At 41.4% G+C, this 23362-nt stretch overlaps 1 protein-coding gene across 8 annotated transcripts in view; it reads right to left on the reverse strand.

Moving 5' to 3' along the window:
- The window catches only part of NRP1 (neuropilin 1), a 182639-nt gene extending 159608 nt beyond the window's left edge, over nucleotides 1-23031 (reverse strand). For 3 of the 8 annotated variants that reach the window (XM_020990451.2, XM_020990449.2, XM_020990448.2), the window contains exons 1-2: nucleotides 20569-21211; nucleotides 16986-17160 (exon numbers count right to left, since the gene is read on the reverse strand). In XM_020990451.2, coding sequence (XP_020846110.1) covers nucleotides 16986-17160; nucleotides 20569-20638 — 245 coding nt within the window. In that variant the 5' untranslated portion in view covers nucleotides 20639-21211. Of the gene's footprint in view, nucleotides 1-16985; nucleotides 17161-20568; nucleotides 21213-21329; nucleotides 21501-21561; nucleotides 21821-22440; nucleotides 22599-22955 lie in introns of those variants that run through there. The other 5 variants (XM_020990447.2, XM_078152238.1, XM_078152226.1 and 2 more) reach the window with 5 other exon arrangements.
- Between the last annotated feature and the right edge of the window lie 331 nt (nucleotides 23032-23362).

A 23362-nucleotide genomic window follows, 5' to 3' on the forward strand; every position in this document is an offset into this window, starting at 1 on the left:
AAATGGGCATATTTAAATGATCTCTAAGACTCTTTCTAGCTTGAAAATCTGATACTTCTACTATACTAATTACCTGGATCTGGATTTCTAGGTCCTAGGCCAAACTCTTCCCACTTTCTGTGATCTTCTGAGCCTGAGTTGGCTTACTAAGCAAGATTAAAACCCAAAAATACTGTGTTTAGATTCATAGATTTAGAGATGAAATAGACAACAGAGGTCATCCAGTCTTACCCCCTTCATTTTACACATGAGGAAACTGAGGCCTGGAAAGGTTAGATAATTTTGTTAGATAACAAAGCCACAGAGGTAGTAAATGGGACTTGAATTAAGGTTATCTGAGTTCAAATCTAGTACTGGTTCCATTGTACCACACTATTCTTGCTCATATTCCTTCATCATGTAGCCACCGGGGATTGAGTGTTACCTTTTTCAAGTTCAAAATTAGACTTGGGTTCAGTTCTGACCCTGAGATAACTGCAATTCCCCCCCCCCCATTTATGATTTCTTTGGCATATGGCACTTTTAGGGAGAAATCTCCCTCAAACAGGGTGCATCAGTAATTACTCTATAAGTTAAGAATCTTAGAGATCTAAGGGACCTAGAGGTAAAGCTATTTGCTCAAAGTTAAAGAAGCAGAAATGGACCTCAGTCATCCTCACTCAGAGGTCAGTGCTCTATCCATTGTTTCAAACAAGCAGAATGAATTGATGTCAGCAACAAGTCATATGCTTATGACTCTGACCGGAATTAGGCCAAATACAGAGATAAAAAGCAAACATTTTTGATTGCCATTGCATGTGCTTTTTTTTTTTAAAACTAGGTAGAAGAGGCCATTCTTTGCTTCATTTTATGCCTAGCCTTCATTACTGAATGGCATTGCTTCAGTCAAACTGAGACCTGGGAAAGACCTCAGCTTAAAAAGGCCAAGGTCTCCCATTGTATCCAGGGCCATCGCCAGTTGTCCTGGTCTATATTTTGCCACTGCACCCAGATGGCTCCAGAGGAGAAAATGAGGCTGGTGACTTTGCACAGTCCTCTGTCACTTAAATCCAGTTCATTTGCAAGTCATGGCCTTGCAAATCATTACCTTCCTGATGCCATGGTCTTCTCCAGAAATGAAGGGCAAACGACAATGATGAGAAGGAAGGGTAGAGTAGGTCAATGGGATCAACAGGTATGCGTCTCTAGAGCCACATTTGAAAAAAGAGCAACATATCTTCTTTGTGCTGAGCAGAATATGTTGTATTATTTAAAAGTAGGAATTGGAGTTTTTGACAGTCAAGTGGCATGTGAAAGAGCGACATGCAGCTTAAGAACTGAAGTCTGAGTTATCACTGGATTAAATCAAAATTCCAAAGGGGCTCAGTGAACTCATGGAAGAGATAAGAGAAGCCCTAAGGAATGTCCTGAAAACCTGAGTACAAGATTATCCAAGCAGGGGAGGAAATGGCAAAAGGGGAAGGAAAGGCAAGTCCTGAGGTTTAGCTTTACTTATGGATGGGATAACCATCATCAACAGGTAGATGATTATGTGAATCATAGGTCTATCAACTTTGTCCTCCCTCTCTCTCTCTCTCTCTCTCTCTCTCTCTCTCTCTCTCTCTCTCTCTCTCTCTCTCTCTCTCTCTCTCTCTCTCTCCCTTTCTTGGGTAAGGAACCAAAGCCATACAAAGAAATATTGCCATGATTCTGAAATCTGATTGAGAATCAGAGGAGTGCTCCGTTAAGGCAGATAAAATCCCTGATTTTTTCTCTCATCATCTCTGCGTGACATTATTTCTGCAAGATCAGGAATGGGCACACTAGTCTGAGAACCCTATCAAGCCAAAGGCTTGCCCATTACTTGCCTGGCTGGATTGATGTGAGCACACCATCCAATAGGGGGATGCCTCTTGCCTTAACTAATATGACAGAGAAATTCACTTTAAAAATCTCACACTGGCAAGCCTGCTGAGAAGTTAAAATGGGCATTTATTGGGGTTGCCAGCTGGAATTGGAAGAAGGTTCTAAATTATTTGTGTTAAATTTATGTAAAGGTAGTTTGGACTCCAGCCCAGATATGAATATACAATAGATAAAGTTTACACGATTGTGGCACAAAGTCCCAAGGGTTGTGGAAATGTCAGAAAACACTCAGCATGAGGACATATGCCTACAATGCTAATACATTCTCTGCCTTTGTCTCCCAAACAGATTATGGAGATGACTGTAGAACAGAAAGAGAAGCTTTCACCCAACCGCTACCTTTGCATATTTTTCAGGATTTAGCTAAGCTACTCATTTGAGGAAACTGCCTAAGCCTTTTAAACAGTGTTTTTATAATAAGAATTGTAAGCCCAACTCTAGCACCCAGCAGAATGCTGTGTTTGCTAAGGAAATGAGAAGTATACGTGTGCATTTTGTGCCTTGATTAAGTTACATCTCCCTCCTCCCCACCCAAGTAGTTGGATTGGTTCACATCTCAAAGATTAACATTCGCGAGAAGATTCTTTAGACATGAGCTGATTTTCAGGCTATCAACAAATATGTAATAAGCACCTGCAATCCGCAAGGTACACAGTTTAACAAGAAAGTAGTGACCACGTATGATAGCAAGAGACTTGGCATGGGAGTCAGGACATCTGGGTTGTAGACTTGGCTCTGCTGCTAACTAGCTGTGTGGCCTTGAGCAAATCTTACCTGTAAAATGAGCGAGTTGGACCATATGGACCAAAGTTAAAGATTCTATAACTTTCACAGCCTGGAAACAGATTTTTAAAACAAATAATATTCATTACTAATGGAGATGCTCAGTAGTTTAGTGAATACAGTGTTGGATTTGGAGAAAGGAAGATAGGACTTTTAAATCTGTCTCAGATGTTTACTAGCTGTGTGACCCTGGGCAAGCCATTAACCCCATTTGCCTCAGTTTCCTCATCTGTAAAATGGGGATAATGATAGCATCTTCCTCACACGTTTTTGTCAGGATCAAATCAAGTAACTTATATAAAGGGCTACACAAATTATAGCTACATAGTAGCTATAAATATTATGTACACAGCAGTTGGCAAACTGTCAGAAACCGAGTTTTTCCTAAAGGATGGGCTATTTATTTTGTATTTCATTCTATATACAATCCAATCAAGCCTGGATTTTCATAGGAGAAAAAGAAGGTTGTGTGAAAGAAGAAGCTTCTAAATTGTGGAAATAAGCAATTCCCTCTCTGGCATAAAGACACATGTCTTGGTACTACCATCCTCCTCACCATCCCCCTCCCCCAACCCTAACCCTAAATGCATGCAGGTGGTAAGGATTTCTCTAGGTAAGTGAACAGGAATGGGAAGATATTGCAGAATTCATAGTTTGAATATTACTCCATTGGAAAAACCAGACTGGTTTCTATGGCCCCGTAAAAGAAGAAACCAGGATGTCTTGCTCATTCTCCCAAACTTAAGAAGTGGAATGAATTTTGGAGACCACATAGCCCAACTACCTCATTTTATAGTTGAGGGAACTAGACATTTGCACTCTGACACAGTCTGAATTTTTTTCTCTCTCTCAGTATCCCCTATCCTACTGGCATTGCCTTCAAAGCCGAGTGCCTGAGAATTCCCCTCAGGCTGCCCAATGGCAGCTTGGCCATTGCCAGTAATGGAGGAAGAATGGTAAAGAGGGAAAAGAGCTAAGATTGCTGAAATGTGAAAGGTAATTAACAAGCGGCAGGTATATCTGGAGGTGGAATATGCCAGCATGATTTAAAGGTCTTATTTCCATGACTATTTTAGTCCAGGTTTTTTATTTTGTTACAAATTGATGTGGTCTTCACTTCTTGCTGAAATGAGAATGTTTGTGCTTTTCAGTTCAGCGTCTCCTCTGGCCTGCATTCTTGCTATAATGACCACCATGATAATGGCTCTTAGCCCATTCTGGTAAGTATGGGCTGGTTTAGGTTTTGATTGTAGTAAACACATTTCATAGTCCTCTAGTAAACTCCAAAAACAAAAAACCCCAAGAAGACACTGATGCTATTATCTAAGCAAAGGAGGCTGAGGTAGCATCTGCTGTGAGTTTCTCTAGAAACTTTACCCATCAAGGATTTTAAAAAACAGAATGCTACAGTTTTTGTTTGTTTTGTTTCATTTCTTTTGTCTGAACCTATGTTTTCATCAGCTAGGGAATTCCTCGGTTATAGAAATGGCTTCTACCAATGTAGCTTGGGAACTCATCTGCCACACATTGGTGTGGGTCAGACTAGGTGACTGCTAATGTCCCTTCCAACTCTCAAATTTTCTGATCTCATGATTCTGTGATATAATCTTAGAGATTTGTCTGGCAGGTCCTAATAGTGACCTGACCATAGTCACCAGGTAGTCTGGATCAGACTCAGGACTTGACTCCAAGGCTGGCTTTCTCTACCCAGTATCCCACACTACCTCTTGGTATCATGTTATAAGACAATTATCAAATCGAAACAATCTAAGACTAGTTAGGTCCTCTTTCTGGCCGAATACATTTTGAGCACCAGACGTTGTCTCCAGTCCAGAGGTAAACTATGTTTCTGAAAAACATACAAGTGTATCCTTTCAAGGACACAAAAAGTATTGTTTACAGTCTTAATTTATTTTAAGGAACCAAACCTTCGGATGTGCTTCCTGTAGCAATTATATCTGCACTGCATTTAACATCATTTGGACTTCTAAGGTACTTCCTCCACTTGCGTTATTTATGAAGTGGTGAAGGGTAGGCTTTATTTTCAGTAGGAATGGACTAACGAAGGGTTAACGTGGTTTTATAAGTGGTTACTGAACTTGTTGGTGGATACATCTAGCGAGGCGATATGGCTCTCCTTAAGGCCAACCATGGTTGAATTAGACATTTGCAAGTGGCATAATTCAATCAAACAATTGAGCTAGAGATCATTAAGTGGCCGGCTCTGGGCATACAAGAAGAGGCAAAAGACAAAGCCTGCCCTCAAGGAATTCACAATCTAATTGTCTTTGTTCAGATGATCAGAGGAATCTCAAATTAACATGTCCAAAGGAGAGCCTGTCTTTACACGCACCAAAACTACCCTTCTTCCTAACCTCTTATTTCTGTGCAGGTACCATCATTCTTTCATTTACCCAGATTAGAAATCTCCAGGTCATTCTTCACTCTTGCTCACTCCGCATATCCAATCACTCGCCACATCTTGTTAATTCTAACCCCATGACTTCTCTCACAGCCATCCCTTTTCCATTCATACAACCATCCTGGTTCAGGCCCTCACCATGCCCCACCTGGACAATGGCCAGTTTCCTACCTGTTTCCCTGCATCCATTCTCTTTCCAATCCATCCTCCATATAGTCCCAAACTGATGTTTTTAAAGTATAAGCTTTATTATGTCACCCACCTGCTGACAAGCTTCACTGATCCCAAACTGATTCACTGGTAATTAAAGCTCTTCACAATCTAGTTCTGACCTATATTTCCAGGCTAATTACACTTCACTCCCTTCCATATTCTACCTTCCAGCCAAATTGGCCTATTTGTTGTTTCCCATACATGACACCTGGCAGTCTTCTCATTTCCTTCTTTATGCCTTTGTACAAGTATTCCCCAATACCCTGAATGCTCTTGCTCTTTCCTCTGCCTCTGGGAGATCCTATGTCCCATCAAATCTCCACTCAAGCATCCCCTCCTACAAGACATTTTTTTTTACTTTATTTTGTCTATATTGTGTTTTTATTAACTTGCATGTATGTTGTTTCCCCTTAAGCTGACTTGACTTCAGCTACTATTTTTTTGTCTTTGTATCTCTAGTACCTAGCACAATCCCTGGCACGTAGGAGTCTCTTAAATGAAGGGATGAATTAAAAGATGTGGGATGATCAGTGACAAGCCCACCATTCATTCATTTAGACACAGCCCAAGTAACTTTCAGCTAAGTTAATAGCAACAGTGCTACTCCAATCCAGCTATCCTGATTCCCAGTGCTATGCTTTTCCCCAGAGAAGTTCAAAGAGCTCCTGGCACACTCCCAACTTGTACAAGTCCCCAGCCTATCTTAATGAACTAACACTCTCACAACAGTTGTAAAAACTAGAATAACAATGGGGGAAATGAGGTAGCATCTGGGAAGACAGCACTAATACCATTGTTCCACAGCGGCAGGAGTTATGAAGGAGAGCGGTGGACAATAGATGGTGGCAAAACAAGTCTGATTTGTAACCCTCTAAATCCGTGGGGTCAAACTCAAATAGAAACCAGGACCAAACCATAACTATGGATCTCTATGGGCTGCGTATTGACTTAGTTTTAAAGTGTAGCATTGTCTATGTCTTATTGTGGTTTTATTTATTTTGTTCAATGGTTCCCAATCATATTTGAATCTAGTTCTGCCATGTGTGGGAGTGTTGTTGGCAGGAGAGCATTAATCATATAATATGGTGCACCAAAGGGTCTCTGTATTGGTGTCTTGCTCTCCTACAAAACTGTGAGAGCTCTTCAGCATGGGTCCTTTCTTAACAATTTTGCAAACTCCCCAGCACCTAGTAGGGATTCAATAAATATTTTTTTTGTATTGCTTCTTATCTGCCTTGGAAACTAATTTTAATTGGTGTCCTAATACCTTTGTAATCCCCTCACCCCAAAGTGATAATCTGTAGGGGAAACTTGTACTAGTTGCTATACTAGTGACAGCCTATAGGGGAAACTGAGGAAATGCTAACTGCAGACTTTCCATCTGACTTTTGGTCACAGAGAACTGGCTGCAATATAGTCCAAGGGCTTATCCTAGAGGCAGGTGACCTCTGTGCAAGGTGGTTCACAGTAGCACAGTAAACAGAAAAAAAGCCCCCAACATTTGTGCATGGAAAACCTGCCCTACCACTCCCTCTTGCAAACTGGTGGTTGTCTAGTCCTCTTCCGTACTCCTGGACAGGCTGAGAGCCTTAGGCACAGGGAAGTGTTTCCCAAGGGGCCCCCTGACCACTCTTCTTCAGACAGGCTTGACTAAGCTTCCTGAATGCAGACACCAATCTATCCCTAACGTCTTCTCTAATAATTATGATTAGAGTAGCTGTCCTTGGATGAGATGAGAAGATAAGTGGTCTGAATTGTGACTCCATAGACCAGCCACTCCTGAGAAATATGAGCAATTAGGCTCTTGACATCCTTCTCCCCACCCCACCCCCCAGCCTGGATGCACTATCTGTGACATGTCTAATCCCTTGTGGAACTGGTCAGGCGTACAATCACCTTAAACCTGGATCTCCCATTTTTACAGTGAATCAACCCAGATAAAAACAAGACACTCTCAAGGGTCTGTTTCTTTTCAAAAACACATCCATAGAGCCCACTTGTCCAAGGAGCCCATAGTTCTGGGCACACAGCATCCCATTAACCCCTATGGCGCCAAGTGATGATCATGTTCACCCCTTTTACAAATGGGGAGCTGGGAAGAAGGGACATACTTGTCTACTATTTGCCTGAGATTCCCAGATGAACAGAGCTGGAAAGAGATTCCAGATTTCCTGTCTCCCAATCTAGTTTGTTTATTCACCAGACCATAGCATTATCTCAAGTGGTCTTTTAACATACATTAAAAATTTAACCCAAGTGTTGTCTGGTTCCTCAGCTTCAGATAAATATCATATACACCACATACTTCCATGATTTCATAATAGCTGACACTGATATAACAGTTTATGGCTGAGATAGTGCTCCACCAAACCCATGTCTTTTGATCATCACAATAACCCTGTGAGATAGGCAGGGCTGCCATTATTGTTCCCATTTTGCAGATTAGGAAACTGAGACTTCAATGATTTACTCAAGGTCCCATCACTGGTTAAGTGACAAAGACAAGATATGAATCCAGGTCTTCTAACAACAGATTCATTCTTTTTTTACCATGCCACAGGGGGAATAAAAAGGTGAGAAATTTATCTCCAGTTTCTAACATAAGGAGAATCCTGTGCTAAGTGAATATTATAGATTGCTCATGGTTTTTGCACAAATAAGTGCTCATTTGTACCAACATATACACATTTAAAAATCACAAGCCTTTGCAATAGGACATGGCTTTTTGTTTTGTTTTACATTTCTGTGGGAAGTATTGCCTAGCACTATACGTAAGTAGGCAAGAGTTTGAACCAAAAAGGAGCTGAGAAGCATCTACTAAACTTGGCATTTTAGAAGGCACAGCCTAATTCCTTTTACTTGTAAAGGCAAAAGGAAACCATGATTACCCCCCCCCCAAATGCTCTATGGTGACTTAAGTTTAAAGAAAAAGAATGATCTTGACCTCTCATATTTGGTGACTAACAGACTCTGGTGAGGAGTCAATCAAAGTTATCAACCATAACTCTTGTTAATTCTGAACTCTTTCCCACAATTAATAGTGGATGGAAGCCTGAAGAAGTGTCTTTTCTCTGTTTTCAACCAGGAATCAGCACACTTCCAAGTAAACATAGCTTACTTAACGGCTCTCTTTATTAGGAATATATATTGTTTAACAATGAGACTGCATAAAAGACCTCGGTGTGCTGGGCAGACAGAGCAAAGAGTTCCATCTCTGGCTTTCTGCTATTATTGCACATTGACCTAAATACCAGGCTCAAGTCCACCAACAAGAAAATGGGGGGGGAGGCTTTTTGTGTGTGCATTATTTCCTGCCAACTCACTGGCTCTCACAATCAGGATTGATTACAAACACCCAATTAAGAGGCATTTGGAACATGATCTGAACACTAATCATGTGTCTTGTTCTTCTTTATACTTAATTATCAAACCCTAAGATGAGTATTAGAGCTTAATTAGAAAGTTTATTCTTTAAGCTTATACCTGTATGTTGGCTCTTTGCTGAAGACAGTAGCAAAGAGTACACTCAAAAACGGAGTACATGGTAGAAAGTAAAAGAAGGGGAGGGTACATCTAAGCCTTCTCTTAGGGACTGTTAAAAAAGAGATAGCAGATTGGAAACTACACGTTTTGGTTTGATAAAATTTAACTAACTTTTTTCTCTTGTCTGTTTCTCTCTCTCCCCCTTTCTCTTTCTTCCTCATTCTCTCTCTTGCTCACACATAAACACACACAAACGCATCTTAAACTACAAAAATGATAGACAAAGCAACTTTGTTATTTTCAAAATTTTGCTCAGATCAAATTGGATTGCTTATAATAAGAAATAATAAAGAAAATTATTATTTTAACACACATAGGGCTTTGCTCAAATTTAATCAGTGTTTTTTGGGAAAAAAAAAGTCAAAGGAAAGAAAGCAGATAATTGTCTACCTGAATAGAAACCAGCTATACTCCAGGTGGTAACAATAAGCTGGACCTGTGGTTTTCCCAGGAAGAGTTCATTCTCTGCCCACAGCATCCATTTTTCAATTGAAATGAACCTGTTGGTAGCCCTTTAAAATGTCATTCCCTTCATATTGCACATCCTTGGGAACTCGCTGGATATCTAATGCAGAGATGGAAGGATTCAGATAATGAAGAAAGATATTTGGGGAGCCTGACTTCTCTGTGCACTGGATGCCAGATCAATATTTTGTTGAGATTTCAATAAGGCTGTAGCTTATGCAACCCATACGAAGCTCAAAAATGTTTCTGCTAAAAGTAGATACTGCCCAAAACTATGAAATGTTCCAATGGGACTGTTTTTTTTTTTCATTACAGAAAGAACAGCAGGCACTTTCTGGCTTCATTCTATAAGGTTTCAATGTCTCAGTGAGTTAAAAGTGCACTATCTACAGAAAATAGCAAAGTATTTGGCTTTAAACATCCTTTGAGTCCCATAAAACAAGGGCAATGTTTTTTCCTCTTCTCTTGGTTCTAGAGAATATACTCAAATATAAAATACTATTCATGAACAAAGACCAAAAAAGAGGTATATATGTGTCAAAATTCATCGATATAATTAAAAACTACATTGTATACTCTATGAAAAAATGTTTCAAAATTTTTAAATGCACCTTATTTTTCAAGCTTAGCCCTTATAATGATGTCACACATATATTTTTTAAACTACAAGAACCTGTAATTTTCTTGGTTTGAGTACTTGGTCCCCTACTTAATCATCAAATAATATGCATTTATTAAGGGTGTGTTATGTGCAAGGAACTCCATAATCTCTGTTGACCTCCAGTCTCCCGTCTCCAATCGCCTGTTGGACATCTTAAACTAGATGTCCTGAATGTATCTTAAACTCAACATGTCCAAAAATGAACTCGTCTTTCCTCTCAAGCCCTCCCCTCTTCTTAACTTCCCAATCACCCAGGCCCACAACTCAGGTGTCACCCTTGCTTCCTCACTTACTTTCTTCCCCTATAGCCAATCTGTTGCCAACATCTTTCATACTTCATTCTCTTTTCTAACACTGCTACCACACTAGTGCAGGCCCTCATCACCTCATACCAGTATTATTGATAACCCGCTGGTGGATCTGCCTGTCTCAAGTCTCTCCCCACTCCAATCTATCCTTTGTTATCCAACCGATATCTTCCTAAAGCATCTGACCGTGTCACCTGCTATTCATCAAAATCCAGTGGCTCCCTAATGGCCTACAGGATCAAATAGAAAAATTCCTTTGTTTTGCATTCGAAGCCCTTCATAACTTAAACCTCCACCCCACCCCACTCTTCCAACTTCACACACCTTATGTACCTTATCTTCCTCCCCATATACACTTGGCAATTTAGTGACACTGGTTTCTTGGCTGTTCGTTATACAAGATACTCCATCTTCTGACTCTGGGCATTTTCACTGGTTGTCCTCCATTCTTAAAACATTCCTTTTCATCTCTGCCTTTTTGCTTTTTCAAGTCCCCTCTCAAGCCACACTTTTACAGGAAGGCTTTTCCCATTCTCCCTTAATTATAGCACCTTCTCTCTGTTGATTATCTCTAATTTATCCTATAAATTGTATGTTGGGATATAGTTGTTTTCATGTTCTGTCTTCTATTTGGCTGTGAGCTCCAGGGACTGTCTTTCACCTTTCTCTTTATCCTCTGCATTTACACAGTGCCTGGCACTTAGTGTCTACTGATCACCAAGACAAGGTAGCAAGCATTTATTAAGCACCTACTATATTCCAGGCACAATGCTAAGGGTCAGGATACAAACACAAGCAATAAAGTCCTTGCCCTCAGGGAGTTTCACACATAAAGGGAGCTAAAAGGGAACATGTAGGTGGAAAGTACCCATGTAGGACCTAGTGACCATATCAGGGGAGTCAAAGTGGAGCTGGGAGAGGAATAAAGGAGAGTTGCCCTGAGCCCTTCCTAAAAATGAAGGTTATGGGAGAAACTCACCAGAGGAGGGATGGAGGGATGGGTGGAGTTCAGAGGAGGGATATTCTAGGATGAGGAGGCCACAGGTACAGAGGGGAACTTCCAGCCACCATCTAGGGCATACTGGCAAAGTCTAGATGGTTAGAAGCAGAGCAGGAAGAATTGTGAAAGGTGAAAAACTCATTGCCCCATAGCCATGGTGTCAAACGTTTCTTAGCTGTAACATCAGTAATGAAAATCTCTATGGAGTTAAAATTAAAATTAACTATACGCAAATTTTCCCTTTGAATGCAAATGTGAAAAAAACCCAACCTTATCAACCATTCCACAAAAGAAAAGATTGTTGTCTACACAGGAGAATGCTGTAGGCTAGCCTATGCATATTCTCCTATTAAAAAACACTGTTGTATCTGGTCATGAAGTCTATAATTTCTCAGCAAGAAGAGTACTACTGGGCTTTTCCTCCCACCATCTCTAGGTCTTTTCTTCTGGAGCTTCACATTCATTTTCTTAATGTTTTTAACCCAATGTCTGTGAAATTTTTATTGCTCCCCAGATGACGACATCTGATCTGAATGTAACCACACACCTCTTCGCTCAACAGCATTTGTCACAAACCATTATAAATTATCATGCTGATAGTTTACATTGCTGGGAAACCGGAAAAGTTCCATAAATTCTAACTACTGTATCAGTGACATTCTTGTTTATTATACAGATATAAAGTTTTATGAGATTCAAGATGTCTGCTTTACCACAGAAAGGAAACCTTAACGGAGTAAGACCCAGCTAACCTAATGTAAACACCAAAAGCCATTTACAACATAGAGCCGGCATTAAAATGTTCTGAGCAATGCTTCACCAGATGCTTCATGGGTCAGTTTCCCTCTTTCTCTCTTGCTTTTCACTGTCTCTTGTCACTTCACAAACAAGCAAGTTTTTACTGGTGTAAAAAGGAAATACCATTCTCTCCTTCCTTCTATACCTCCTTCTGTGTCAGAAATCATTGTTTACTTGCTATCTCTATCCTTGCCCCTCGTATTAAAAAAAAAAGTTAGCACAACTAACTTTCTTGGAGATCACAAACCCCTCTGAACCCTACAAATAGACATTATACAGTCTGAGTCATTAATAAGCATAATCTGTTACAATTGAATTTAACAATTCATTTTTCTTGGTTTATAAGGGAATTGTTCCCCCTCCCCCTGCCCCTGTTGACAGAGTGACTGTAAGGATGAGTTCTCCTCTCCATCACCTTTAAAATAAGAAGTCAGTTCCTTAGTTCAGTCATGCAATATAGCACTGAGACCTTTCAGTGGAAGGCTGTGACTACTCTAGTGCTTGATTGCAACATTGAATTTCCGGAATGTTTTCCCACTAATCCTGTCCTTAGGATATTGTTCCATTAGTCCTGACTTGCTCATTGTGAAAGTCTAATTACTTCTCTATCTTCAATCCCCACAAATGGAAATTGCTGACTTGGTGCTCTAAGATTCTCCTCAAAGGGTTTTTATCTTAGACCCACCTGCTCCTGCTTTTATAGTGTACATATTGGCTATTCTCCATTGAAATCCTACTTGGATGCCTGATTGCAGCATGGACATAAACCTGGGTTCTCAAAGAAGATGACCAGAGTCCTAGGCTCTGGAATCTCCTACTATTTTGGAAGGACTTCTGATACAGCCTGGCAATGGATTGTTGACCAAAGACCGACTTAACTAAATGCAGAGAAGTTGGCAATCAGGTGATATTGATTTTCTGAGGGTGGGGGGTGTTAAAGGGAGGAGCTGGGTATATTATAACTCATGAAACCATCTACTAAAGCAGAGAATGTGATTTGTGCTAATGAAGGGAATACTCACACTCTCAAAAATCACACATTGTCCAAAGTGTTAAACTTATTTAAGCTGGCCAAAACAAGAGAATGACATGCAAATTCCATGTGGTGCAATACCATTACATTTTAATTTGCAAAATAGCCCTAAAGTACTAACCATCACGATTACTAGATATATTAGGATTTCTAAGTGTTAAATATTTAATTACTAAATAAAATTCTGGGAATGACATAATGAAAATAAAAATGCTTAACAATTGAGGACTGCTTTTAGTTTTCCAAATCAATCAATCAATCAATCAATCAACTAACACTTATTAAGCACCTACTCTGTGCCAGGTACTTTGCTAGACATTCTCAAAACAAAGATAACAAATGAAGTGATTCTTGCTCTCAAGATGTTTACATTCTATGGAGGAAAGTAAGGTGTACATAAATAAATATACATGAAATGAATACGAACCAAATGCCAAGCAGTTAGGGACAGAGGACTCCAGCAGCTGGGGGTGCTTCTATATGTATGATCTCATTTTATTGAAATAACAATCTTATGATATAGGTAAAACATGTAACTCCACAAGGAAACTGAGGCACAGAATGATTAGAGAAGTTGCTTAAGATCAACCAGTTTGCTAGGGGAAGAGTTGAAATCAGAATCCAATGTAGTCTGACTCTTTCAACTATACTTCTTGAGGATGTTTGACTTGTGAACATTTATATTACTACTGAATTTCTTCTAATATTTCTGCTTCCTTCCTCCCTCCAAGATACCAAGGAAATTCTTCCCAATATTAGCTGTCAAATCACTATGAACAAAAGCTGCTAGTTTTGTCTTCTACCTACCTAAGACATGAAAAATGTGACCACTCTTCCAGAATTTACTCCCATTATCTCTGTTGTATGCTAGCATAGTATTTTGTATGGCAGGCAGAGGAGAGTCAGAGGTTGATCTTTCTGCACATTTGAAATTCCCATTAGTTACAAGGTCAAGGAGCAGCATTGCATAATATAGCACAAAACTACTCATCCCTAACATTACTCTCTCTCGCTCTCTCTCTCTCTCTCTCTCTCTCTCTCTCTCTCTCTCTCTCTCTCTCTCTCTCTCTCTCTCTCTCACACACACACACACACACACACACACTCCAAATTCAACATATCAGTTTTTCATGTAGGTCAAGAGGTAGCAACTTGGAACTAAACTATAAACACAATTATTCAGAAAATGTCATTTCCTCTCCCCTCCTGAATCAGTCTGTTCAGCTAGTCCTGGCTGGATGACCTTAGGCAAGTCACTTACGGTAAAATGAGGGAGATGGATTCTCTATAATTGGATGGATTCTCTTCCTCCAGACTTAACATTCTGCAATTATGTGATGTAGCCTTCTTAGCCTCACTAATTTTTTTTTTTCAAAATCACTGATATTATCCCTTTTTAGAAATTTAAATATCCCCTACTTCTTAATTCTCTCTCTCTCTCTCTCTCTCTCTCTCTCTCTCTCTCTCTCTCTCTCTCTCTCTCTCTCTCTCTTCTCTCTCTCTCTCTCTCTCTCTCTCTCTCTCTCTTCTCTCTCTCTCTCTCTCTCTCTCATTACCCTTTATTGACTTCCAGTGTTGAAACTTCTAACAAAGTGGAGACTCATTACAATTCCTGTACTATATATATGTATATATATATATATATATATATGTATATATATATGTATATATATATGTATATATATATATATATGATAATAATTTATAGATCAAGAAATAGGAAATAATTTAGACTCAAGTCCAAAAATACCTTACTTACTGGAATAATATGAATACAAGATGCAAAAAGGTTTCTTATAGGAAATGTCTACTGGAGTATGGGCATTAAGAAGCAACCAAATAACTCGGAGACTAGGTACTCAGGTTGTCTAGGTGGCAGGCACTACAAATTCACCTAGCAGAGCAAACTATAGCAAATTCCCTGTTGTCTGGCATTCTGATCAGCAAAACTCTCTATGAACTGATATTTCTAGACTTGTACACTGTAATGTTTATGAATTACCTAACTGAAGCTCAAGCAATAACCTGAAGCAAGAGGCAGCATGGTGTAGAGGACAGCATATTGGAACTGATGTCAGGAAGACCCACATTTAAATCTACTTTGGACACTTACTAGCTATGTGGCTTTGGGTCAGTCATTTAACCTCTCTCAGCCTCAGTTTCCTCATTTGGAAAATGGTGGCAGGAAGAGGCAAAGGTAAGACTCCATATCCTCTAAGGTTCCTTCTAACTCTAAATCTATGGTCTTTGTAGTGCTTATGGATCATCAAATAAAGATGAATGTTATTTATAGCACATTTTCTTATATTTTAATTCTTTAACACTTTTTACCCATCTATGTATTTACAATAACTCTCCATTAACCAGAACATTGGATTAAACAGAATACTTCACTTCCCCCATGCTGCCCTATAACAATATATTTACTAAAATAACTCTGCAAATGGTTGGAAAAATCCTATTGGTGTGAATGTTTATACATTTTATATAATATCATAATTTTTAGTATTATCCTTTTAGAAGAAAAGGTCCTGTGCGTGCAAGAACAATGAACAGAATTTACTTAATAATAAATGTACCTAGAGAACGAGGATTTTTTTCTCATTGAAGTGGATGTGTACATCACATTATAAGTAAGAGACTGTTCTTTAAACTAGAGGAGACTGTCATTCCCCAAGAAACATTACAGATTCGACACCTAAATAGTTTTCTCCCTCCCTTGATAGAAAGATTTCTATGCCTGAATTCCACAAATGATTGATATGAATACCAATTCAACACCTCTGGAGAGTAGAGACAAGAGCATAGGTAAGGCTATAGCATATAATGATGTGAATAAGACAGACAGGAGGACTACTAAGTATACACAGTAGATAAACAAACCCTAAATTGAGCTGAATGCAGTATTTAATCATATTCAAAGCACACCTCAACTAGAGTTGCTCTATAGTGGATAAGGCAAACATATACCAAAAAGCAGAATAGATGACCTGGGTTATTATTACAAAGTAATTAAATTTACCTAGATCTTCCTAATAAGTCAAGTTTTTTTTTTAAATCATACCTATATGTAGAAATATCTTTTATTTTAATAATGAAGTCAGGCATAATTGGACCCTTTAACAAATTAACAGAAAAACCAAGTTGAAGCACTTAGAATTCTACCCTTTCCTGGAAATGGGAAAAGACACTGTCCCATATTTGAGACACCAATTTAATCAATTTTTGCACTTAGACACTGATTTTTAGAATGTCTTCATAAAAAGCCATTATTTACTCTACCAGAAAATTCACTTATCCTATTTTTACCACTATGTGACTTATTGTCACCCAATACAATTTATGGTTTCCCATGTCAAGCATAAATAAGATAAATATAGTTCTTAAATAGTAAAATATTCCATAGATTTGCTAAAAATGTCTGACCTCGCTGTCTGTGGTTGCTGTAAATTTTAGTGCCTTGCAATTTTTCATAAAAATGCTAGCCAGAGATTTTATTTACTATTCTCATACCCCTCCAAGAAAAAAAGTAATGACTGAAACACTAAGAATTTAAACAGCAAAAATTAACAAGCTCCTTCCTACATTAGAGAAAAAGGAGACAAAGAGATTACAAAATTAAAGATAATCTTGCAGGACTTGAGGCTCATAAGTCACTAAATATAACCTTTATATCCTATACCACTAACACATGACCTGGTCTGGCTTCAGATGCTTCTTAATTCATTTATAAACCATCTTGCACACATCAGCTGCTTTCCCCCCCTTTTCTCCCATTCTACTTTGGCTCTCCCCAAAGACATTTCTGACCACTAGATGGTGCCATAGTGCCCTGTCCGGATTAGCCGACTTACTTGCAGTCTCTGTCTTCCAAATCAAAGTGAGGGTTGAAGTTGATCATAATTCTCTGGTATGGGTCTGGAGCCTGAATCAGCCACTCGCATTTTTCACTTGGGTGATAAGAATGAGGATAACCAGGGGAAGTAAGGTACCCAGGACTCACAATTTTTATATTGTCACCACATTTACCTGGAATGAAAATAGCATGCTTAAGTTCATCTTTTCCTTACAGATGACAGTTTGACAGTCTAGCTTTTATGACAATTTATCAATTGTTAAACTTTCCAGAACTTTTTTTCAGGGAAACTTTTTGGTGACTTTCCCCCCATGTTCTTCAAGTATTGTTGTCTGAAATAGTTCTAACAAGATCATCATTTGATCTCCCAAGCATTTGCACAGTATAGAGAGCTTTCTTTGATAGCACCATTAGTACTCCAAAGGGGACTTTTTTTTTCAAAGTGCTTTCCCCAAAAAGAGATCTTCCAGCATTAAAAACATTAAATCCCCTCAATTGATGTTAACATTGTCCCTAGGGGGCTTCTGCTAGACTTAATTATCTCCAAGAAATGTAATCTTCTTAAGTAACAAGTTCTAAGTGGAAGGTGACTAAGAGATGCAGTTTGACCCCCTGTGTTGCTTTTTGATGATAAGCCTGGTCTGTGTCATTGGTCATTGGGGACCGTCTTCATAGACTTTGCTTTAAGCCAAACCTTCTTTTGTTTTATCAGTTCATAAATCTCAGTGCTTTCAAGCTATCTATGTTCTTGAAACACAGACTGAGCAGAGAACAAAGTGTTTTTAGTGAACCAGAAATAATTCTGCATTATTTCTCTGGGTAAAGTTGCTCAGGCCTGGAGACTAGATCAAAGTAATGGTGCAGAAAGAAAAATAAATAATCACACAGCTTTATTTCTAATTACCTAACTGTTGGACAGTCAATGTCAGGAAGTATAGGTGCCCCATATAGTAAGCCACAGCCTACCATCCTGGGAAAGGTGGGTTTGATGGTTTTGAGACTCATCATTTCCAAAAGCCAAATGTTGGCTTGATCGCCAAGAGCTAAATAAACCAGTCTCTGAGGCTGCTTTATTGTTCAGCGTCGATTTTCATTGTCACTTTTTATGATGGATTTCATACTAGAGAGCTTCAGCTTGAAAGGCTGCCGCATTTACTGATGCTTAATTTTTAGCAATAAAAAAAAATCTGTGCATAAACTATGGAAGAGGAACAGGTATGACACCAGTGAAATATATAAGCCTATCAATCACAACTTTTCAGTAATGGTATATATAGATTTTAATACGGCATCTAATAGATTCCCTATGGAAAGAGAATGGTATTCTTTGCTCTCAGCATGAATTTATAAATGTACAGAATTTTATTACAGGAAAACCAGGTCAAATGGAAATGAAAGATGAAATGCACATCAAAAATGCATAAAGCTACATGCGTTACAGAAAACATTTCCCATAAATTAGAGAGAAAGAACACAATATAAATTCTATTATTTTCTCAATCACTGGATGTTTCTAACCATGTTTCTTGGACTAGAGTAGACTTATGTTGGTTTCTCCTTTTTTTTTTTTTTTGGCTTTTAAAAGCCTTATGCTTGCCAAGACCAAGCCATGTTTCGACTGGAGTTCAACATCTCGGCTAATGATCATATTGGACTCTGTTATGTGATTCTACTGAGAGTCTTGCATTATTCTAAATTTGCAGAGAACTTGGAAAGTGACCCTGTCTCATTAAGTCTCCTCCAGCTCTGTGCAAACAACATGGCAGAATCTGGCATCTGTTAAAAGAGTGAAATAAAACAGTTCTGCTCCTAGTCACTTGACAAGAGTCCCTTCAGAAGACGATTAGGTGGGCTCAGTACCACCAATGCTCTTTAATCTGTGGCTTCTGAGAAAGTGACAGTATAATAAGATAACTGGACTGCTAGACTCCCTGGCTCTGTTAAGTCTCTCTAACAGTTGATTAAGAAAGAGCAATTTCTAATGACTTAGGACCATTAGTCCTAAATAAGGTTAATGAATTAATTTAGCAGGCACTGGCATTTGGGAGGAGGTGGACATGGCTTTAGGAGCTCTGATAAGTTAAGAGGATGGCCTTGGTGACTCCACTGCTTCTGCAGTTCCCCCCCCCCCAAACTCTAACTGATTGATCGGCTACATCTCTGTTTCTTTACCAGTTACCATTACTCCTGCTAAGCATTTGAAGAAATATGACATTGTAGTTGCTATGTAATTTCTACAACCTTTCGCATTTGATTTCAAATTCACTATCAGTGCACTTCTCTTACCGTACATATCAAGTCTGCCATGAATGGGGGGGGAGGCTGTTAATTTCCAAGGATTGGTCAGTTGAACTAATTCAAATGGAAGAGGGGATTATCTCACCCCCTCCCATGCCCTTGCTATGAGAGTTCAGAAAGATACCACCAACTGGAGTTCATTAATAAGTCACAAATTAACATTCACACATTTTTGCTTTCCTAGCATATTTTCGAGAACACTGGTGGTTGGGGGGGGGGAATCTATTGCTTAAATCACACAGCCTCCTGAAAACATATTAGGGAGATTAACTTCCATCATAAAACCCTGACTTAAATTCTCAGTATAAAGCACTCCACTTGTGGTCTCTTATTAAAACAATATACCACAATAAGTAGTAGATGTTCTTTCCTTCTAATTACTTTGATTGAAATCCAAGTCAGGCAAAAGCAAATATTTGATAATTAGTTAATAATAATTGCTGAAGGCTTAACTGAAAAGAGATTTTCACATCCCAGCCTTCACCTACTTTAAAGTGAGAGGCAAACAATCCTACAGCCAGATCACATTTAAAAACATTATTTATGTTACGTAGTCCTGTTTATAGCCCACACATTCTGTCATTTACTTAACCCGCAGAGGTTTTAAAACCAAACTGAACTGTAGGGATTTTCAGATAGGCTCGTCTCCTATACTGTATATATCAAATTCCTTTATTGACACTAGGTAACTTTCATTTAAACTCCAGACTTTCATGACAGGATTAGGGGACAGACGACTAGGAGCACTTGGAAAAACACACATCCCACATCAGTACCTGCAGACACGCAACAGAGGCTGCTGGATATTTGGGATACTAAGAGGGCTAGGAAGTTTCCTTTTTAAAGTGTTCATTAACTTTCAGCAGCCATCAAAATTTTGAAAGGGATTCTCATCTAATTGCCTTTGGGAGGAAACATTATTACGATAATTGGCGCGCTGATCTGGTAAGGTAGGCAGCTTTGCTTTGTAACAGGGGAAGAGAGGACACACACACACACACACACACACACACACACACGTTCCGAAATCCTCTTGATGTAAAACGTTTAACATCCTCTCCTCCCCCACTCCAAAAAAAAAAAAGTTTCCTTTAGGCCACGAGAAGGCTAGTGAGTGCCAGCGTCTCGAGCAGCTGTGGCGAGATGCCCACCCAGCTAGAAGGCGCAGGCGACTTCTCACTCGGAGCAGCGCCCACCCGGGGCTCCTGCGCCCTCCAGCCCGGGGCCCAGCAGCGTGCGTGCGGCTGTCAGACGCGCCTCTCCGGCCGCCTGCTGTCACTTACCGTTCCGAACCGCGCTGGCAAGGGCTACAGTGAGCGCGGCGCAGTGCAGGACGAGCAGACCCCAATCCATTCTCCTCAACTAGGACGCAGAAAATCTTGGGCAGCGAAAGAGACCCGGGGAGGGGGCGAAGGAGACAAATAGAAGGGGAGGGCAAAAGGGAAAGGGGAAAAAAAAACTCCCTCCCCCGATAGCCTCAAGTCTTCCCGCAGCTTGAAAATCCTTCAGGCTGACTTGGAGAAAAGCAAGCAGCAGCGGAACACTGCCTTGATCCGGGAGAAATGCTTCTCTTTTTGTGTCTCAAGTCGCCTGCATCCTGTCATTTAGCTCCGGTTTCCTCTCTCTTTTCCCACACTTGTTCCTCTTCCAAGAGCCGCTGCCCGGGCCATTTCCAAAAAAAAAAAAAATCCAAACGTGTGGGTGGGTGGAGGAGGTCTTGGTGTTGGAGGGAGGGAGAAGGGAGACACGGGTAGCCTAAAGCCAAATTCCAAAAAGGAAAGAAGAGGGGAGAAAATCCGATGTCTTTTTTTTTGCTTGACCCCCTTGAAACTGACGAGATCGCGCCCAGGGGAGGTCCGGGGGGCTGTCTGCGGGAAGGAGAGAAGCAAGCAATTGAAAAGATGAGCCGAGACAGAGGAGTTTCACAAACTGCACACCCACCTCTTTTTCCCCTCCCTCTCTCCTTCCGTCTTCCCCTCCCCTCCCCTTCCCTCCTCTCCCCTTTTCCTCCCTTTCTCCCTCCCTCTTTCCCCGATAAGCTCGCCTGTAATGGCCTGACAAGAGGCAGGGAGCAGAATAAGTTTCCCTCAGTGTTTTTCTCCGTCAGTCGGTCTGTCTTTGAGTACCCGCTAGGGCTCGCTAAGCGTAGGAGGTGTATATGTGGAAGGAGGGCGTCAGGGGCAATGGGTCTCAGTGCCAACTAGTAGGCAGTCTCTCCTTGGGCAGTGAAAAGAGAAGGGCACAGCGAGCAAAGCAAAGCAGGGCCTCCGTGTGACCTGCCTGTAGGATGCTGCTAGCTCCGGGGTTGAAGGGACCCGGGAGATGAATCCAGGGTAGCGGCGGCGGCGGCCGCACCAGAAAGAGTGACTCCGAATCCTGGAGGAGAGGAGTGCGAAGCGCCCGGGAGGCGGCAGCTTGTTCTTGCAACTCACAAGTCGCCTGCTGCTGCTGTTGCTTCTGCCACCGCTGCCACTGCTGAAGGAGGAGCGGGGCTTGTCTGCACCCAACCCAGCACAGGCGCAGCTGTCCCAGCCCCCACCCCTGCCTTCCTGACCTCTCCAGCCCACATAGTGGTTTCAGGAGCTCCAGTGTCGGTTGGAGGAGAGGTAGACTGCGCCTTCCCCACCCGCAAAGATAGAGTAGGGGTTGGCAGCCAGTTCTACTTAAAGCCAAGTGAGATCGATTAAGCGTAAGATGCCCATCTGCCTCAAGAGACAACCCGGGGCAGGGCGTCGGAGCGAGCAGCTTAGTGGGTAACCCAGCCTCTACGACTCGGTGCCCAGGGCTCTGCCCAGCCGCTCCATTGTTCAGGGTCTCGGGTGCCCTGTAGTCCATGGGTGGAGGGGAAAGGAGGACAGTAGGGGGATCTGAATACAAGTGGAGATATAACTGTCGCCCAGCCCCACCCGTTCATTCTTCTCATGAGCCCAGGTGCTCCTCGTTCCTATTTTTATGGCACCAAGCCTACTGTGGCCCTAGATTCCCAGGGGAAAGGAGATGAAGAACCTCTGTCCACTTCTACTGGGCGTTCGCTGCACCCTTCCAGCAACAGGCAAGGCACATGTCCTGTAGCTTCCCCCCCGCTCCCGCCCAATTCTCGTCCCTCTTGGGAGGGGTGTTCACACCAGCAGCTGACTGGCCCCTGGTTCCCTCACCCTAGCTCATTTCACAGATAGCCGCTATTGAAGATCATCGGTGCACCAGAGTAGACAAAACATTTCACGTGGAATACACAGGCGGAGACCAAGGGATCAGGCACTCTAGCTAGAGGGTTGCCCCGCGGATATCCACGGAAGGAGGATGTTTTGGAAACCGTGAGGTCACGGCATTTCCCCAGTGTTTGGCGCTTATTGACACACCCCGAAATCGGGACTTATTCCGACTTGGCAAGCGAGAGGGAGATCTGTCAAGGGCAATTTAGAGAGAGCTGGAAAAGGAGACTAGACAAGGAGCCCAGGATCTTGGCCGAACAACCAGGGAGTGCAGAGAACAAGTGGGAATCACGCGTCTCCTCCGCGAGCACTAGGGGCGTTGGTTTCAAATCCCGAAATAGTGGAGCCCAGAGAAATATTCTCTGTGCTGGGTCCCCGCGCTGTTTATCTATCTCTTGGGGGGGGGGGCTAGAGGATGGACTGGTGCGTCAGTTTCAAGCCCAGGCCAAAGCACTCACCCAAACTGCCTGCTGTATCCCCTGCCCCGGGAGCCTTTCCCCTTGCGCCGCCTGCTGAGCGCCTCTCACCCAATCTCCTCACCTGAGACCCCGACCAACCCTGCCCCCGGCACGCCTCCTTGCCCATCTCCAGCCCTCAGATCCGCCCCTACTCCCGCCTCGCCAAAGGAGGCCGCTGGAGGCGCTGCTAGGGAAGCTAGACTCAGGCTAGGGTGCGGGCGCTAGGCAGGCAAGGACGGGATGTCTGGTAGCCTTATAATAACAAGGCATAAAGCAGCCTTGCCCATCTGACCGAAAAGCGGGAAAGGTTCCCTTCCTGAACCCCAGGCTGGCGTTCTTTCTTGTCCTTCTATCAGCACATCTCTCTTCCTCCTTTCTTCCTCTCCTCTCCAGCCAGCCTAGTAACT

This window comes from Phascolarctos cinereus, unplaced genomic scaffold, assembly GCF_003287225.1.
Source record: "Phascolarctos cinereus isolate Bilbo 61053 unplaced genomic scaffold, phaCin_HiC Scaffold_1;HRSCAF=81, whole genome shotgun sequence".
Lineage (NCBI taxonomy): Eukaryota > Metazoa > Chordata > Mammalia > Diprotodontia > Phascolarctidae > Phascolarctos > Phascolarctos cinereus.